Source organism: Hemibagrus wyckioides, linkage group LG27 (genome assembly GCF_019097595.1).
Source record: "Hemibagrus wyckioides isolate EC202008001 linkage group LG27, SWU_Hwy_1.0, whole genome shotgun sequence".
Taxonomy (NCBI): Eukaryota; Metazoa; Chordata; class Actinopteri; order Siluriformes; family Bagridae; genus Hemibagrus; species Hemibagrus wyckioides.
This window is the reverse complement of record NC_080736.1, coordinates 5747509-5767988: the sequence shown is the minus strand read 5'-3', so window position 1 is coordinate 5767988 and position 20480 is coordinate 5747509. Positions and strand designations below refer to the sequence as shown.

General features: G+C 36.6%; 1 protein-coding gene and 1 long non-coding RNA gene across 3 annotated transcripts in view; one reads left to right on the top strand and one right to left on the bottom strand.

Moving 5' to 3' along the window:
• Positions 1–16258, bottom strand: part of slc12a4 (solute carrier family 12 member 4) — a 23081-nt gene extending 6823 nt beyond the window's left edge. The window contains exons 1-13 of one of the 2 annotated variants that reach the window (XM_058381593.1): positions 15992–16258; positions 5580–5677; positions 5251–5382; positions 4836–4982; positions 3691–3745; positions 3378–3508; positions 2922–3163; positions 2415–2629; positions 2093–2257; positions 1577–1675; positions 1346–1403; positions 1069–1243; positions 606–724 (exon numbers count right to left, since the gene is read on the bottom strand). In XM_058381593.1, coding sequence (XP_058237576.1) covers positions 606–724; positions 1069–1243; positions 1346–1403; positions 1577–1675; positions 2093–2257; positions 2415–2629; positions 2922–3163; positions 3378–3508; positions 3691–3745; positions 4836–4982; positions 5251–5382; positions 5580–5677; positions 15992–16130 — 1775 coding nt within the window. In that variant the 5' untranslated portion in view covers positions 16131–16258. Of the gene's footprint in view, positions 1–605; positions 725–1068; positions 1244–1345; positions 1404–1576; positions 1676–2092; positions 2258–2414; positions 2630–2921; positions 3164–3377; positions 3509–3690; positions 3746–4835; positions 4983–5250; positions 5383–5579; positions 5678–13826; positions 13876–15991 lie in introns of those variants that run through there. The other variant, XM_058381594.1, reaches the window with a different exon arrangement.
• LOC131347503 (uncharacterized) lies at positions 10745–20480 on the top strand. The gene is made up of 3 exons (XR_009203782.1): positions 10745–10947; positions 11729–11769; positions 20060–20480. It is a non-coding gene; the product is annotated as an uncharacterized LOC131347503 (long non-coding RNA).

Below are 20480 nucleotides of genomic sequence, written 5' to 3'. Positions count from 1 at the left end.
GTAACAGATCCCTTCCGGAGACTCAGAAATCATATAATCATAATAGAGCTCATGACCCTGAGAACATCATTGCCAGAGTGAAGCATAGTGGTGGGTAAATCATGTTTGGATACTCAGTAAACATGGAAAAAGGTTCCCTAATTTTAGCACAAAATGCTACATTTAGTAGAAACCTAAAACTCCTCATGAGCGTGAGAACATCGTTGTCATTGTGAATCATGGTGGTGGAACCATCATGACTGTCATGAGCAGGGATTCAAAAATCAGGCAAGATGGATGTAACAAAATAAAGGGAAATCCTTGAAGAAAACCTGTCCCAATCTGCAAGAAATTTAAGACTGAGGTGGAGATTTACTTTCTAACATGGCACAGTTAACAATGCAGTGCCAAGGCTTCAAAATTGTAGTTCACTAAAAGGCTTTATCCAATCTTGTGAACAAGAAAATAATGGGGATCATCAAAAAACATCAGGATTCAGATGTGCCAACCATTGTCCATGCACACACCCATCACACATCTGTTAGATATCAGTTACATTGGTATCATTGTTCAGTCTGGCTTTTATGTAAGTGTATGATTCTATTCAGCATGTGTTGTATTCTTACATAGAGAGAATGGGAGCCACCATATCCAACGATGCAATTAGAATGCCCAGCTCGGCTATGAGTGCAGTGAGCAGTAGGGCCCATGTGGGCTCCCCATTGGCTTTACCATGTCCAAACACCTAAGGGTTACACACACACACACACAAAACTTATTATACAAAGTAGAATCATTTACATAGTAACATGCAAATACATATATCTTTGTTTATTTATTACTTCCAGAACAGCAGACTGTTGTAAATATTCAGAGAGCATCCAATATTTCCAATAAGTTCTAGCTTATTGTTTGGCTACTTTAAAATTACATTATTCAGTAACTACTAAGAATTATCCAGTAATTACAGTAATAGGAATAGTATGTAGATAGCATAGCATAGTAGTAGTCAAAAGAATCAGCAAAAGTGTATGCAATGCTATGTAGTGAACAGAACATCTTTAATCTAGGCATCAGCCAAGGTCTTACTCTGAGGAAAGGTATGATGTTGTCTTTAGCGATGGCTTGCAGAAGACGGGGCGCTCCAGTTAGTGACTGCAATCCTGCACCCACCGTAGAGAAGAACGATCCAATCACAATGACCCATGGCGAGGGCCAGGAGAGCGTACCAACTACCAGGTTTTTATTAACTGCATCACCAAATCTGTACATTCACACATGAAATGTGTTTGTGAAAACGTTCAAATGCATGTGAACTTAAAATGCTAGATAAGCAATCCCAATTCATCTTCAGATGAGTGCTTACTTGTCTCTGAGAACCACTCCTTCAATACAGGCCCCAAACAAGACCACTGAACTGAAATCTGACACCGTTAATTCAGGAACAAACAGATTTCTCGGTTTGTTTTAGGGTGAGTGGGATGCATAAGACATTTCATCTGGTCAGCTTTCAGTATTTTCTTTTTCTACAAATGCTATGAGATTCAATATGGGGTAAATGAATAATAAATAGAGTCATTAACAGCAGGGAGGATACAGACAAGTGATGTGGTGCTGATGGCCAATATTGTCCCTACAGGAATAGACTTCTGAGCATCCCTCAAATCTCCTGATCTGTTTGATCCAGCCATAATGCCTAAAAGAGTATCATTGAGAAAGAGAAAGCATGATTAAGCACTGCCAGATTTGTCAGTTATTTAATAAAACAAAAAAACCTTTAATACATAAAAAGGTACACCAGCGTCCTTCAAAACAGTAATATGTTACTTTTCATAACTCAGAACAATTAAAAAAATGAAAGGAAGCTAAAATTTGCTATAATACCACACAAAAAGTAACTAAAACATGTATAGAATTAGAAAATAATATTAAAATGATTAAATATAGGTAAATTATATGTGAGAACTATGAATTATTTAAACATAGCAATGAAAGCTGACTCCATGTTCCATTTAATAACTTGTTTACATAGAAGTATGTACAATGAAAACCATAGTGGGCCTAGTGCATAGCCCTCTGATACAAGGTATTGCATTTGCCGGAAGTGCAGTACCTGTGGCTGAGGGAAAAAATATTCCCACAAGGAGGGTGAAACATGTGGCAATGTCTGCAGATACATAATATCTGAAGGACTCCATAGAACCATGGACATCTTCAGAGGGCAGACTAGGCTTCTCCAGAATCTGCCCTTTCTCCATGTAATCGCCCCACATGTTCTCTGAGGAACAGCAAACAAACTTACTATAAAAGATTTACTTCATTGAGAGATATTTACAGACCAGCAAAACAAAACTACACAAACAAAAAAACACTTGGCTTGCACTTTTGAATACTTGAAAAAACATTTACATACTTTTTATCGTAGACATTCTTACCTCTGATGATTCCGCTGGCCAGCCCAGGAATTCCCTGTATTTCGGTCACATTATTCTGGGCAAAGTACTCATCGCAGTGAAAACTGCTGCCATTCTCTGAACTACAGAAATTCCTCCACAGCTTACTGGGTATTGTCTCATTCCCTTCAACTACCGTCTTTGCACATACATCAAAAAGGTCACGCGCTAGCGTCCTGTTGCCCAGCATACATATCCTGAACAAGAGTAAACATTTTTTAAGACATTGTTTTGCCCTCAAAGGTCATAAGGTCAAGTTCATCAGAGTTTACAAGAAAGAAAGAAAAACAGGAAGCATATCATTAAGTGTCCACTGTATTTAATGATTCACAAATGTTTATGTTCATGGCTACTGCCTTGAGTTACCAATGAATTGACAATTCATGACAGTTCCCCCTAGTTTCCTTCAACAATGTTAGTAGAGCTTGCCATAAATTAGGTCAAAAATATTAGAATTTAAATCTAACTATATCCTGTTTTTGGACTTACGGGAACTCTGGTGGTTGGAAGATGGATTTCACTGCCCCAGCATAGATGGAAACAATGGAAATGATGACGCAGGTGAGGAAAAGTGAAGCAAACTTGTTCACGTATTTTACACCGACAAACACCACGACAGCCATGAGACTGAGGCAGATGCTGCCATAAACTCGCATGTTGTTCAGCATGAAGCTGTTATCCGCATGGACATCAGTGACATGAAATATGGCTGCTTGTGGCACCAGATATTTCTGTGGATTTCAGAACAGAATGATTAAATATCCTAATATAGCACAATGGCTGAGTAGATCACTTCTCATTCACAAAACGTCCAGATTTTTTATTTTGGTATTTAGCTATTCAATTATACCATAACAGAAATGTAACCATGAGGAAAGGTTTGTTTGTAACCCTGGACATGTTCTTGGAATTATTCCTACTGTAAATTCGCAGAGTTGGACTTACAAGAAATATTTCTATGGCTCCCAGGATGTACATGGCAGCAGCGAAAGTTGTTCCCAAATAAAAACAAAGCCCCACTGCACCGCCAAACTCAGGCCCCAGGGAGCGTGAAATCATAAAGTATGCTCCACCAGCTGGAAAACAGACCACACACATTCACTCAAAGGAAAGCACGGATATGGACCTAATACTTCAATCCACTTACTAAAAGAAACTGTAGGATGTTTAAGTTAAAAGCTCATCATTTACATAAAACCATAAAAAGAAAATATTTTCTTCCAGTGAAAAAGCAATGCTCGGAAAAAGTTTGCATTACCTGGAACAACACCGTTGGTAGCAATAGCACTCATTGATATTGCTGTGAGCATCGTCTGTAAAAAGAGCATGAAAGTCGTTAATCATGGGGGAAGTGAATAGGTCATTGGCCATAGACAGCAATTCTTTAAAAAAAAACATGGTTTCTAAAACCATGATATAGTTATATACAGTATTTTTTATAATATTGATTAAGGTTAGGCTTTCAGTGGGTGACATATTTAGGTTATTATTCTAAATATTATATTTGTAGGATGGTTTATGTTCAATTACTAAACTCTGCTGGTGAATTCATGAATGTTGACTAGTTTTTGATAAGACCAGACGCTCCATACAATCAATGACTAATAATGAATAAATATTTTTAAAAATGTGCTGTAATTGCACAAAAACTGATGAGGCGTTTTGTAAAGAGATGTATATTTCGTATGGAAAGAGTCTCCAGTGGGTCACAAATGTCAAGGTTGGGCAGATTTATCAGTTCTAAACACTAGGCAGAACTCAGAATCAAGAACACAGGAGCTATATTTATAAAATGGATTAAGAAAAAACACAGATAAGCAAATATGTTAGCAATTCTCAATATTACCAAAGCACAAAGTAAGCTGAGCATATAGTTTACAGGGTTTTGGCATATGAAGGTCTTATTTAATGAAGGTGTGTGTGTGTGTGTGTGTGTGTGTGTGATTGGGAACAGGTGAGGCTTGTTTAAGATCTGCCGCCTGTGAACGTGGCAGGGTGTTTGTGTGTGTGTGTTTTGGGAAATGAAGTCTGGTGCAGCCATGTTTGTAGGCTGCAGTGCATGATGGGAACTAGAGCCAGAGGATACAGTAGGTCTAACACATTGACAGATTTTGTCATGATTCCTTGTTTCTCTGGAACATTACCCGCTGTCATTATAATCAAGACAGAGAAAACTGACAAAAACTGGTGAGGGATAAGACTATATTTTGCAAAAGGGACTTTAATGTAAGCGATAACTGGAACTTTTCTCACACCATTACATGTGACTATATTGGTAGGAGTATGACATCTACAAGAATTTTCTACACAATGTTATTGTTGTAGTATAAGAAGAACAATATCGTGACATGCTTGTATAAGAAAAGAATTTGTTTGTGTATGTCTATGTGTGTGATAACTCACACAAGAGCAGCACATAAAGACGATGAGGAAAGACTGCACCACACCGGCTGTACCGACAATCCAGGTGAGACGCAGGAAAAGGATGACACCGAATATATTCTGCAGACACGGCAGGTAAACTCCCATGAGTGTGCCCATGTTTGGAGACTGTAGCAACGAGGGAAAAGAGAAAACATGAGCACACACTAAAAGTCTTATTTTCAATCACTAAAAATAAAGCTATGTAAATTAGATCCCAGGACTCTTGAAAGCAGATAATATTCCTATTAGAATCACTGTAGGGACTAATTAATTAAAAATAGATAAATAATTTTTTTTTTTTATTTGTGAGTCTGATACTGTATGAGTATTTAAATCAATAGCAGCTTTTGTTTTGTTTTTACAAAAATATTTTGCATTATTTTCTTATTTGAACCTTTGGCATTTTCCTTTTCGATGCATCAGCACTTTCTGCCTCTTCATGCTCCTTTGCCCCTTGAGTAATGTTTGTGTAGTTGACCAGGCGGCTGAGAAGGGAAGAGACCTTGGGGCGGATGTCCAGTTCCTCCTATAGATAAAAATTCACCACAGGAAATGTTTGTATGAAAATTGACAGGTACAGATTCAAAATTCTTGTCTAGGAATTTCTGCTAGTAGATGATAATGTTGTAGACTCTCAACTTTAGTATTTAGAGATAAAGTATGTAAGTTAATGTTATGGACTTGGATCTTGGTTTATATACGTCAAAAAAGGAAAACAATTACCTCAAACAGTGCCAAGTTCTTGTCATAGTAGTCATTCCTCTTTGCTGCTGAATCTGTATTGTTGAGGAAGGGAACATCTTCTTTGTGGTTGCCATGCCCTATAGGAAGGAAGAAAGGGAGGGAGGGAGGGAGGGAGGAAGGAAGGAAGGAAGGAAGGAAGGATGGAAGGAAAAGATCAGTATATTATATATGTGTTTATGAGTGTTATGGAAGCAGAAGACAAAAAGTACAAGATACGTAAGAATGGAGTGAAGAGATTAAATCTCTCTCTCTCTGTCTCTCTCTCTCTCTCTCTCTCTCTCTCACACACACACAAACACACAAACACACACCCAGTTCTATGGTCACTGCTTTTATTTCAGTTTAATCATTTTCATTGTAAGCTCTGCCATTTTCTTTGAGAACCATTGAATAACAATGAAATGGTCTTGTTTATAAATCAAAGCAATTCAAGCATTCAAGCAATCTATTTTATACACAAAAGAAGATTTTCTGACAGTATTTAAAAAATCTAAAAATCTAAATCTAAAAATCTCCTAAGACCTGAGCTTGCATTTTAGACTACTTCTACCTATTTGGGGTTAGGAGGAAGCAATAAATATAATAACCAGATGTTATCTTTAAACATGAAGCCACTTCTTTTGTGTACAACAGGTTCCAGTTACAAAGATTTAAGTATTATGGTGCACACAACCAAAAATGTGGTCCATGTATGTGGACTCCAGGCTGTAGGAGGTTAATATTAATTAATAATAAAATAAAATAATATATATTTTAATAAAATAAAATAACTCAAATAATCAACACTTGTATTAACCAACAATGAACAACAAAAAACAGCATGAAAATGAACATATCTGTGTTTGGTAACTCGCAAAATTCAGAGCTGAGTCTGAAGCAGTTTATAATATTTACAGCTGGAGATCCGAATTCAGTAAGTTATCACTACTTAGGAACATGACTTAATTACATTTTTTCTACTTAATATGGAATTAAATAAATCATCAGTCCAGTCTTGTTTCATAAACATTTAAACAAACAATAATTAATATATGGCATCTTACTGTTACCAAAAGTTTATTAGTGCAGTTTAACTAATATTAAATAATGCAGTAAATAATGCTAAGGGATTTTTTAAAATGTAAATTAGGCATTGATAATTTTTTTGTTTAGCAAATACATAAAACGTTATGTGTTTCTCTCAGATGAAAGATCTCTTTTTAGTCACTTACTCCATAATTTGTAAAATAAATAAATAAAATAAAATAAGTGTAGCTCAAACACAACATATTTATCCTTCTGTAAGCAGAATACATATTTTGAGAAACATTCAAAAATGAGCATGAAAGATAAAAAGCCGAAAAAACAAAAATGGAAATGTACCAAAAAAATAGAAACATTAAATTTGGCATTTTCAACAAAACATGAGCACAGACAGACCCCCAAGCAACACAGTATAGAAAACACTCACAAACAATTAAATTCCACACAAACATCCTGCCTATCACTAACTCCTTCACCGTCACAACCACTAAAGCAGCAGAAGTGACTTTAACATGTCCCTAAATATAACCCTCAGCAAACCAACAGTCCTGTCCTTCTGTCTCTCTTTCATTCTGCATTCTGTAGGCTGAATAACACTCACCTTTGGCTTGTGTTTCGTTAGTGTTAGTATTAGCATTGCTGTGGGTCACCATGTCTCTTTGATCTGAGAAATGGTATAAACTCTGGCCATAGTCACCCTCCAGACCACTGTGACCTCACGTTGAGAAAGGGAGAGCTAATACTAATGCAGCAGACTGGTGACACACACACACACACACGCACACAATCACACAATTAAATATCTATCTATCTATCTATCTATCTATCTATCTATCTATCTATCTATCTATCTATCTATCTATCTATCTATCTGTCTATCTGTCTGTCTGTCTGTCTCTATCTATCTATCTATCTATCTATCTATCTATCTATCTATCTATCTATCTATCTATCTATCTATCTATCTATCTATCTATCTATCTATCTATCTATGCATGAAAAGCCATGGAAATGAACTTCTGCTGATTTCTCCATTAGACAGACTTTTGTAGCCTCCATTATATTATGATTTACAAGCCACAACCAAACCACAGAAAATGGAAGATGAATGTAAGACACCCATTATGCAGTTAATGATATGTGGATGAGGGAGAAGATGAGCAAAAAACTAGTCTAATGCTACCATCTAGTGTCAAGCAGCATGAAACAACTTATGATCACATTATATAGTATTTAGATCATAGCTGTAGAGTCATATTTTGGATTCATAAGTCATATTATAAGGTTTAAAAAGACTGAATCAAATAAATCCTTTTACTCCATAACATTATAATAATAATATCTATCTATCTATCTATCTATCTATCTATCTATCTATCTATCTATCTATCTATCTATCTATCTATCTATCTATCTATCTATCTATCTATCTATCTATCTATCTATCTATCTATCTATCTATCTGCCAAAGCACACAATTGTATAACATGCTGTATCATTACAATTCCCCAAACCTGTTCCAGCATTACATTGCACAACACAAGTTTCATGAAGACATGGTTAGCCAAAACTGAAGTGAAAGAATTTGACCATCCTGCACAGAACCCTGACCTCAGCCCCACTGAGCACCTTTGGTATGATTTGGAATGCCAGCTGCACCCCAGGCCTCCTTGCCCAACATCGCTGCCTGACTCAATGCCTCACTAATGCTCTTGTGGCTGAATGAACACAAATGCTCCCCACAGTCGTGCTCCAAAATCTGGAAGCCTTCCCGGAATAGTGGAGGTTATTATAACACCAAAGGGGCATGTGAGTGTTATGGTTGAGTGTCTACAAACCTTTGGCCATGTGATATACACTTACTGAAAAGTTCCAAGAAATTATATATTTGAAGCAAATAAACAGAATATTACAGTCACTTTCATCTAAGGTTCACATATATGTATATCGAACAGCCATTCTCTCACTTTTTATGAAGTTAATAAGACAGAAATGTAGCTGTTGAAATCATAGCACTCAGTCTCCTCTATCTAGAACTAAAATTATAGCATTAGCTCTTACTCTTACAAATCGCTGGCTGAAATCGCTGGAGACTTTCCATAAATGCTAAACAAATGTTTCCTCACAGAAACTTCATCACATCAGATGAATATATATCATACTTTTACTAGTAATATTAATACGTTTATTAGTAGACAAGGATGAGCATACAAATTAGTTCTGTTACCACAGAAACAATACTGGATTAGAATGAGAGTTTCAATATAAACCTGCGATTTGAGTTATTCACAGAATTACTGTCTGAGCTGCTGAAAAAAGTTTACCTATTAGATATCTAGAATTCAGTAATGACTTCTCTGATCTTGTTCCATAACTAATAATTTAACAGGGCTGACTGTAAATAAGGCATATTTTACTGAAAGGTACAGTACATTCTAGAAATCTAGAAGAAAAAGCAATATAGTATAGTACAGTATAGTGTAGTGTAGTGTAGTATAGTATAGAATAGTATGGTATGGTATGGTATGGTATGGTATGGTATGGTATGGGATGGGATGGTATGGTATGGTATGGTATGGTATGGTATGGTATGGGATGGTATGGTATGGTATGGTATGGAATGGTATGGGATGGGATGGTATGGGATGGTATAGTATGGGATGGTATAGTATAGTATAGTATGGTATAGTATAGTATAGTATAATATAGTGTAGTGTAGTGTAGTGTAGTATAGTATAGTATAGTATGGGATGGGATGGTATAGTATAGTGTAGTATAGTATAGTATAGTATAGTATAGTATAGTATAGTGTAGTGTAGTGTAGTGTAGTATAGTATAGTATGGTATGGTATGGGACAGTATAGTATAGTATAGTATAGTATAGTATAGTATAGTATAGTATAGTACAGTACAGTATAGTATAGTATAGTATGGTATAGTATAGTATAGTGTAGTACACAATATAAATTCTTTTTAACAAAGCAGTATGCCACTAGTCATTTTATACTGACTTGCCTGATCTTGCCACAAACAAAATGTTAACCAGTGCTGTGGTGTATTGTACTGGAATTCTCATTATAGAGATTAAAGCCTCAGAAATGTTTTAAAAGCACACACCGAGTCCCCTGCTGTGCAGCTGCAGGAGAGAAAGGAACACACTGCACTGACAAGTTTGAACACATTAACAACACTACATGAAAAATTCCACACAGCTTTGGGGATCAAAGACAGCAACAAAGCTGAGTTTTTGGTCTCAACACATGGAGAACAGGCCCTATACTGATCTATTGCACTAGTTTGGATGTATGTGTAGGTTAACAGTAGTCTAGAGCTTATAATACTTCTGACCTGCAGTATGCATATTTGTGGGAAAATGTACAAAGATATCTAAAAGTCTACACACACAGGTTTTAGTGATGAAAAATGAAAGCAAGATAAATCATGTCAGAACTTTTCTGAAATTAAGAAAAAATCTTAATAACCAGGCTGCATAAGTGTAATACTTATTTTATTACACCACTCAGAGGTTTTGAGTCTATCAGCATGGCACATTTTTCTTGCAAAAACATCCTCGATCCATTAAATTATGTGGGCATCTCTAGGGCACAGCCTGCTTGAAGGGCACCCCACTGATTTTTTGTTGGATTGAGTTGGATTCAGGTCTGAGCTCTAGCTAGCTCATTTAAATCATTTTTAAGTATTATTTTTCAGTATACAATACAAGAGATATTGTACTGATTTCAGCCCAATGTGTTATATACACATATATCCATATGTCGTCCTTACCCTAATTTTCTTACTACCCAGGGGTTAAAATCTTTCGAATGTATGTGTTAGAGAACACTAAAACCGATTAACCACAGAAAACACTGTTCAATCGCATTATGGGATTTTGTCTGAAATCCTATTTTTCAAAAAGTTCTCATTTAATGGATATTTAAAGATTGTATTATGCCGGGAAGTCATGCTGCTTAGGCTGATTATCCACTGAGGTTTGTCACCAAAGCTCTGTGTTTTGGCTGCACGCTGCATCGCTTGACGTAATAGTCATGATAATGAATACTGTGTTCTTCTATATATGTGTGTTTATGTCTACAGGGTTTCTCTGCAGTGGTGTGGAGGCTTTAATGAATAAGCTAAGCAAAACCCATTACTTGTTCATGTTGAGCAGACCTGGCCAAACCAGCTGTCTGGTTTTCTAACTACAGTAACCTCTAAACTGGCACCTGACAGATGCATTTTTAATCCTGTCTGCTCCTGCAACAGGTGGAACAGTGATTCATCATTCAGAGACAGAGAGGGCAGACTTCCTCTGGCCATAATGGTGAGTAAAATAAGATAAGCACATACAGTAGTACCACCAGGGAAAAATTGGCTCACCCTTAACCTTATTATATTATTTCAAAACTTTATTCAGATTTAAAATGTTTACAAAGTTGTGCTTAGAAAAATGTGACTCTTATCTTACTGTAAAAATGCATGTCATGATCTTGTATTATTTTTAAAAATACAATATTATTTTGATTAATAACTCATTATTGTGACTGAGTAACTCATTATTAATTTTTGTTTGTTGTTTGGGGCTTCTGTATATACAATATATTCACATATTACACATATTCATAAGTTTTAGCTTAAAATTTATATCTATATTTTATATTTAGAATTTATATTTTGAATATTATGACCGTCTATATACAGTAGATACGTGTACATCATTAAAACGTTCAACAATACTGCTACATCTGTTATAAATAAATACACAGAAATGTATATATATTTACTTTATTTTTGAATAATATTATGATTCTGTACAGGTTAGATAAGTGTATAACACTAAATCTATAAAATAATAATACCCCTACATAATATAATTGCAATTTTTTTTAAAACTTCCACATCCTTTGAACCTTAAAATTGTTACTGTGATGTCCATAATAGTAAGAATTATTAACATATTAATTTATTAATGTGTTACTGATTTATTTCTCTTACATTTTTAAGTCTTCCTTTTATTGGTACTTTAATTTTTGCTTTGTAGATAACAGTAGTACATTAGAATCACATCTGTCTAGCGATCACATTTATCTCTACATGTTTTACAGAATGGGTCTAAGATGTTACAGTGTCCTGAAACTGCCTACAGGTAAATATTTTTGTGCTGTCATCATTTTACAGTTTGAAAACTGCTTTTTATTGTTTCTATTATTTGTATTCCCAAGGTAGCAGGGAATCTATCATTTATATAACACCAAATTATGAACTTAATATCTCAAATTGTTCATTAAGTTGACTCTACACTGATAAATGACAGATTACAGAGTTGTTAGATTGTATCAGGATTGTTTTACGGATTAAGGCGTCCTTTAAAAGGCGTCCTGTTGTTTTGGCTTTCTCCCACTTCTTAACTGAAGCTTAGTGCACAAGGATACAAGCAAGATAATCTGCCATGCAGAGAGACTGCAATCTTTCAGCAAAAGCTAATAATGCTCTTCTTTCGGGCAGATATGCCAGTCATAAAAAGTTGTTTTTCTACTAGAAAAGTCACATCCCAATGGGTCTAAGGAAACATCCTGCTTCTTTAGTAAGGCCTGGTGGAACTGTTAATGTTGAGACTGTGGCTGGCTGCTGGCAGAAACCATGGGCTGATTTAGGCATTACGCTGACTCTGGAAATTGCAAGCAGCAGTATAGTTATATTAACACAACCCAATGAAATGCACATGCTAAAAAGGTCATGTCAGCATGTTCCCATATGAGTGGTTTCCTTTTTCTGTTAGAATTTGTATTTTATATTGAGAGTTGTTATTTTGTATATAAACTATATTATATATAAATTTTATATATGACACTTGGAAACATTCTATTATAAAACAAAACTGTTACTGTTACCATGTAGTTGATTATTTTACAATAACACACTTTTATTCCTGTGACACAACAGCAATTTGCCAACCATTACATTTTTTAAGAGTGAAAGGTTTGCATTTGTTTTTATCCACTTACACTGATCAGGCATAACATTATGACCACCTGTGTAAGATTGTGTTGGTCCCCCTTTTGCTGCTAAAACACCCCTACCCGTCATGCACTGTGTATTCTGACACCTTTCTATCAGAACCAGCATTAACTTCTTCAGCAATTTGAGCAACAGTTCAGATCAGACCACACGGGCCAGTCCTTGATCCCCACGTGCATGGCCGTCCATAACCATGTCGGCAGTTCACAACTGTTCCTTCCTTGGACCACTTTTGATAGATACTGACCACTGCAGACCGAAAAAGACCTCACAATAGCTGCAGTTTTGGAGATGCTCTGATCCAGTCATCTAGCCATCACAATTTGGCCCTTCGTCAAACTCACTCAAATCCTTATGCTTGTCCATTTTTCCTGCTTCTACCACATCAACTTTGAGGACAAAATGTTCACTTGCTGCCCCATATATATTCCACTCATTAACAGGTGCCATGATGAGGAGATAATCAGTGTTATTCACGTCATCTGTCAGTGGTCATAATGTTATGCCTGATCGGTGTATAATGACTTTGTGAAACATCCAATAAACAAGTTAGCCTGGTATCAAAGATCAGCCATAACATTAAAACCACTGAGAAGTGAAGTGAATAGCATTGCTTTTCTCAATAAAATTGCACATATCAAGATGTGGGATATATTAGGCATCAAATGAGTAGTCAGTTCCTGAAGTTGATGTTTGGGAAGCAGGAAAAAGTGCATTGTTAATGCTCCCTGCTACACTGAAAATATTTTCATATTCCTCAAACCTTTCACAAGAATTCAAGGTGTTGACTTGCCCTCAGAATTTCCCAAATCTCAATCCAATTGATTGTCTTTAGGCTGTGCTGGACAAACAAGTTAAATCCATATAAGCTCCACCTTACAACTTACAGGTCTCAAAGATCCTGTGGATGCTGTGATGGGTCATATCTGTTTTGGTGGCACAAAGGGAACCTACACAGTAGCAGGCAGGTGATTGTAAAGTTATGGCTGAGATGTTACAGTGTATGCAGTAACCACATAGTGCAGCATCCTCCATTCTTAGACTTTCCTGTGATGGAAAAAAAACGGTTTGCCTCTGACTGTTACAAAGAGCTGACACTGGAGACTACTTCCAAAAGGATAAACATCTAATTGCAAGAAAATTTGGAAATTAGCTGTCTGACAAAAAAATCTTTCATTTATTTACCTTCTTCTTCCCCTGGTATGTGTGATAGATCTTTGGGCATGTGTGACAGATTAAAGAAGACAGACAGAAGAAACATTATTACACATATAAAACATAATAAACTTTTAAACATATTAAACATATTCAAACATATTAAACTTTGTTGCCGTAATGAAATGAATGTGACTTTTGGTTAGTAACTTGAAATTTTTGAACAATTTTGAGGTGAATGTTTCAGCAAACCCTATCCCTACCCCCAGTGTGATTATTTGCAACCATGTCAGTTCATACTGAAATCCCAAAAAAAAAAATCAGGACATACACACACATATATATATAAACTTTCTGCTATATGGATTTAAGTCTGTAGTTTTTACTATGCAGTGCGTTAATGCTCCTGTGCTGCTGCTGCTGCTGCTGTGGATGTTCCAGCCTTAATAGTACACAATGTGTGCACTGTGTACTGCCGGCTAGCACAACATTCAGCTCACACAGGAACAAAGTCATCACTGTGCCCACCGTAATGCCCACCCATTCCTGCAGCTTCAAGACAGCCCTCAAACAAAACACATACTAACCATTAAACTGAATGATGGACTGATTATAGACTGGAGGTTCATCAGTCCATATGATATCCTGTGTGGGTTGAATTTTTTTTTACTTTTGCCAAAGCATAAGTGATCATTGATGACATGGTCCAGGTCTCCTGCATACAATAACCATGTTACTACAATATTCAGTGTGGAAACTTTATTTGAGGGCTGTAATTGCTTCCTGAATGAACAAACCGAGAACCCAAACCCATGCACCTGAATATTTTTTTTAAATATATTGAATATAACCACACTGGAATTTTTGCACTGGAACATTGTTTACACTAACTGCACTGATCGCACTTGTTTGATTAGACATTTAATGAAACCATTTTGCCTGGAAAATCAGGAACTATCACATCTTAAAATCAAATAGTAATCTGAAAATTTGTTTAATGTTCGATTTCAAAACATGTTTTCATATTGCAAAGAAAGATTTCACAATATTTTCTGGCAAATTTAAGTTGTGGCTTGTAAGTTGTGGCCTGAGCTCCCTTATTTAACATTTTGGTGAAGAAGAAGAAGAAGAAGAAGAAGAAGAAGAAGAAGAAGAATCCCCTATTTCTCTCATATACTTTATGACATAGTAAAATTCTTTTTCTTGCATATCCCAGCTTGTTAGGAAGCTGGTGTCAGGGCTCAGGGTCAGCCCTGATACAGCACCCCTGGAGCAGAGAAGGTTAAGGGCCTTGCTCAAGGGCCATACTGTGGTAGTTTGGCAGTCCTGGGGCTTGAAGCATCAACCTTCTGATTAGTAACCCAGAGCCCATTTAGTCTTAAATCACACAAATCCATCCAAATCCACACAACATCATGATTGATTTGAATTTGCATGAATCTCTTATGACATCAGGATGATTTTAAAAGTAATCTCAAACAAAAGAGATTTCTTTTAACCAGACTAAAATGTCCCGCTCAGTTTTCATTTCAAACATGCTGAATGCATACAAACGCTGAACTCAGTCCCAGCCCTGATGACCTGGAATTGAACGTCATGCCCTAGAGCGATGTTTCTCTCTGTTTCTTTCTCACTTTTGCACTGACTCCTCCCTAGCTAACTTTATAAATGCATTAAAAACACACATACACACGCACACACACAGAAGACAGACAGAAAGTGGCTGAGAATGCTGCAGATTGAGGGTGTTAGACTAACTTGTACAGCTGTCACGAGAAAAGAGAGACAAGTTTGGCAGCATTAGGAAAAAGAAAATCTCTGGGACCTCCATCTTTTGCGTGGGAGAACTTGAGGCCTGTCTGATTACTACTACACTGCTCACCCTGTCTTCCACCTCTCATTTTCTCCCCCACGCCAATTGTTTTTTCTTTGTCACCACAGTCATGTGTGGTATGGAAGCTCATTGACATGAATATCTCGTGCTGAAAAATATCATTCTTCCTTTCAACAGGCAAGTTCGTAAGACGTGGAAAAGTTAGCTGTCAAAAAATCCCATCTTTTCCATGACTGGAAAATTGCTGTAAACCTACACGGATACTCCCCGTTGTCAGGAAAAAAAAGTACTTAATAGCAGTTTGGAGAATAGACACAACATATAGAAGTGATTTACAGAAGTGTGCTTGTCTGAAACTCACCATCAGAGCTTACTGTGTCTCCGTGTCCAGGGTACCCATCTTGCCCCGTGTCTCTGTAATCCACACAGTTAATTCCCTCCAGACTGTCATAGTTGGAGTGTGAGTTATTGTCCACTGGTACCACAGTAAAATGGGGCATGTTTTCATTCGCCCAGTAGCTTTATCAAGGCCTGTCTTGTCTTTTGGGAAAGATAACGCCGGGCTCTCAGCTGAAGCTGAAGCTCACAACTTCCAAGTGCATTCCTCTGCTCTTTGCTCACTTCCTCCCAGTGCACTGCATTACCATAATCCCCTCCCTCATCTCCCCAGGCCCTGCCCCTGTCTGTAAGGACGTTCAATAGAGCTGGCTCTACCCCCGCCACACTGCAGAGTCTCCATTCAGCCATAGCTGTTTTTCCCCTTTTTAAAGGGGCCTCCTAAAACATGATTCAGGCCCGGCAACAGCTTGGGAACAAATGACGTGGCCAGGGTGGCATAATAGGCCTACACACCCCTGCACAGATGCTATGCAAAAGAGAAGAGGACAGACATCTCTAACCTTTACATGTCATCCACTGGTTGCTTGAAAGTTACTTCAAGTAATGTTAAACAAATTGTTTAAGCAACTTCTGGGTTTAAATGCCATTAGAAAAGGCATCAGCCATCTATATCAGTGTTCAAATGCAAATAAAGCCTGCTGTGAAACTGCTGAAATTTACACTTAGTTGAAAATGGGGTTGAACAGGTTTAAGTTCTTTTATGATGCAAAACAAGGGGGAAAAGAATAATTGAAGGGGTAATGCAGGGAGTCTATGCTTAGATTACAGATAAGGAAGCATGCCTTGGCAGTTAAAACACACTGTCATGGAGTAGCAGCTAATTTCTGTGAAAACTGGAGATCTTGATACACTTTGTCTGACTACGTGACCAAAATAAAATAAAATAAAATTAAATTAAAATAAAGTAATAAAATCATTTTTTTTTAAATGTAGGCTGCTGAAATAAAACAATATAAATATATATTAGTGAAAAAAAATTGCTGACATCATAAATGTTAACTAAACACTATATAGGATTGCTGCACTCCATATTTTTCACTTACGTCCAGTATCCTGAATAATGTTGTGTTGTGACTATATAACTAATTAAACACCGCCTCAATTAACTACCAAGTGCTATCTCCATACTATAAAGAGTATGTAAGTTAGTCATTTACCAAATAAGGCAATTTATTCATTATATTAAAGTTTGTTATACATTGAACAGGCATAACATTATGACCACCTGCCTACTATTGTGCTGGTCCCTATTTGTGTTCTGACACCTTTCTATCAGAACCAGCATTAACTTCTTCAGCAATCTGAGCAACAGTAGCTCGTCTGTTGGATCGGATCACACGGGCCAGCCTTTGCTCCCCATGTGCATCAATAAGACTTGGCTGTCCATGACCCTGTCGCCGGTTCACCACTGTTCCTTCCCTGGACCACTTTTGATAGATACTGACCACTGCAGACTGGGAACACCTCACAAGAGCTGCAGTTTTGGAGATGCTCTGATCCAGTCGTCTAGCCATCACAATTTGGCCCTTAGTCAAACTCGCTCAAATCCTTACGCTTGCCCATTTTTCCTGCTTCTAACACATCAACTTTGAGGACAAAATGTTCACTTGCTGCCTAATATATCCCACCCACTAACAGGTGCCATAATGAGGAGATAATCAGTCTTATTCACTTCACCTATCACTACTCATAATGTTGTTATGCTAATAATCGATGTACATGAATATATCATTGCCTAATGCACTACTGAATAATCTATTAAACATGAAATATGTAATAAATCTATTAATATCTTGTGGCTTGTACAAGGTTGTACATTTTAGCAAATGCATTACCTAATGAAGTTAAAGTGTTACTGTTATGTGTTTTGTCTGGTTATGTTTAATGTTTAATGGATGCTTCTCTGAAATTGTCATCACATTTCCTAGACATGGAGCTTTAATTTTTTCACCACCATTCCTTTCTGGGGCAGATTTTCTTTGTTTAGGATATGACGGGATATTTTAAATGATGTGGACCTGGCAATGCTATTTTGAAATAGGAAACCTGTAATTTCGTCACCTAACACGTTATCTTTTTAACGGTATACCAGATGCATTGCGGAAACAAACAATAGATGTGGTTATATGCTATATTAGAATCCGAAATGTAAGCTTAATTAGTATTAGTAGTAGTTATAGTAGTTGCAGTATTAATGGTTGTAATGAAAGGGGGGCTGCAGTTGAGTTTTATATTGAAGTTTATTTATACTACTGAACTTTCTCCTCTTGAGTTAAGGATTAACTTTTTTCCGTAAAGTTAATCGTTTACAGTAAATCCACAAAGAGAAGCACGGGGTTCATTTGAACTGGGTACATTTTAGAAACTGAAAAATAAATGGCCAATGAAAATAGGCCTATATACAGACACCAAACGTTCAGAACTAAGAAGTACACAGCAAACTTGCTCTTGTCATTAGCATATTCTCTCTAAAAGTACAGAGGTATTAAAATAATCTTGAAAAATAAGACAAAAGTGGAAATTATCATTACAGGGACTGGAAAAAACAGGTCATTTGCAGTAACTGTGGATGCTAGATGTAGTCTGTAATTACTGCAGGCTGTTCTATTTTAACACACTTCACCCAGTTCTTGCAGAAAATTGTATTTTTTTCATTCCTACCTAAACCACTTTGGTACTTTTGAACTGGACATGCAGGCACAGAAAAGAATTCTACTATTAGACACTTTATTTTCTAACCTGACCAACACACACTCATTCCTTTTCACATCATCTCATCTTCTAATCATCGTTCTAAACACCACTCTGTCCTGTTTTTTTGTAAAAGCCATAAAACAACTGGATCCCAGAGTCATTCATGTGTAATGTTGTTATTGCCCGCTATTAAGTCTGCTTGCTCTGGCTTAGACTGCTCCTGTCTGATAAAAATTGGTTTCTTGCACAGGGACAGACTGGAAGGATTATGAGCAATGTCTAAGTGCGAATGCCACAGTAATTATCAGATTACCAGACAGTAAACAAGATGTCTACGAATATATAAATGGCTATATTTCCGGAACACTAACATCAAATGTGTGAAGGCCTGCGAAAATCATTTACAGTATGAAATGTTTATACTATAAAATATTATTGTCTTTTGTGTAAATGCAATGTTTTGGATTTTGATTAAAAGCAAATGACAAAGAAACAAACAAAATCAATCTAGAATTGAGGTACAGCAAAAATTTTACTCTTCAATCATTTAAAAGCGACTGCAATGTGTGTGTGTGTGTGTGTGTGTAATAATAAACAGATTAAGAGTCTGTTGCTATTTTACACAGAATTGTTCTGTAATGAGTATTTATGAGTATCAAACAGTTGGTAATTTTCCACTATGCAAAAGTTTTCAGGACTTTGCAGCAATTTGCGGTTTAATTGAGAGAGAGAGAGAGAGAGAGAGAGAGATAGTGTGTTTGTGTGTGTCTGTGTTAGAGAGAGAGAGAGAGAGAGAGAGAGAGAAGGTGAGAGAGATAGTGTGTTTGTGTGTGTCTATGTGTTAGAGAGAGAGAGAGAGAGAGAGAGGGAGAAGGTGAGAAGGTGAGAATGATAGTGTGTTTGTGTGTGTGTCTATGTGTCTATGTGTTAGAGAGAGAGTGTGGGTGTGTGTGTATGTGTGTGTGTGTGTGAGAGAGAGAGAGAGAGAGAGAGAGAGAGACAGAGATAGAGTTAAAGGGAAAATATAGAGCCTGTTACAGGAAACAGAGGAGTGGTCCTTTGAGGTCAGCTCATTTATTGTATCACAGGAAGTGGTGAGTATTTTCTTCTCCTTCTAATTGTAGGTCATGAATATTTAGATCTGCAGTGTGACATTTCCTATCAGGGCGAAGGACATTGACTGAAGCTTACATTATTAATTAGAGACAATTCATTTATTTTATCTATCTATCAATTCATTATTTTGAGTCAGTTCATTTATTTATACATTTTTTTATTAAACTGTAAACTTCCATCCATCTATTCATCCATTTTCTTTATTGCTTATTCTACACAGGGTCACAGGAAACTTTGAATCTGTCCCAGGGGACTTGGGGCACAACTGAACACACATTCACACACTATGGACAATTTAGAGATGCCAGTCGACCCAGAACCTTGATCTTTATACTGGAGGAAGAAACCAGAACACCCAAAGAAAACACCTGCTCACAAAAGGCGGAGGTGTTAAGCAAACAAGCCCCCCCCCAACATCCCCACTTTCAACTTCTACTGAATTATATAAATGTGTGAAATGTCATGTAGGATTGCGAGGGTGTGTACTGTGGGTGGATACAGAAGCAAAATGACACTTCATATTTACAAATGTCTCACATCAAAATCTAAATTTGTCATTTGTGATTAAAGACGTGACAGATAACACTGTGAATGTTAAATGAATATTTAATATAATTTAATAAGCCAACAAAATATATGAA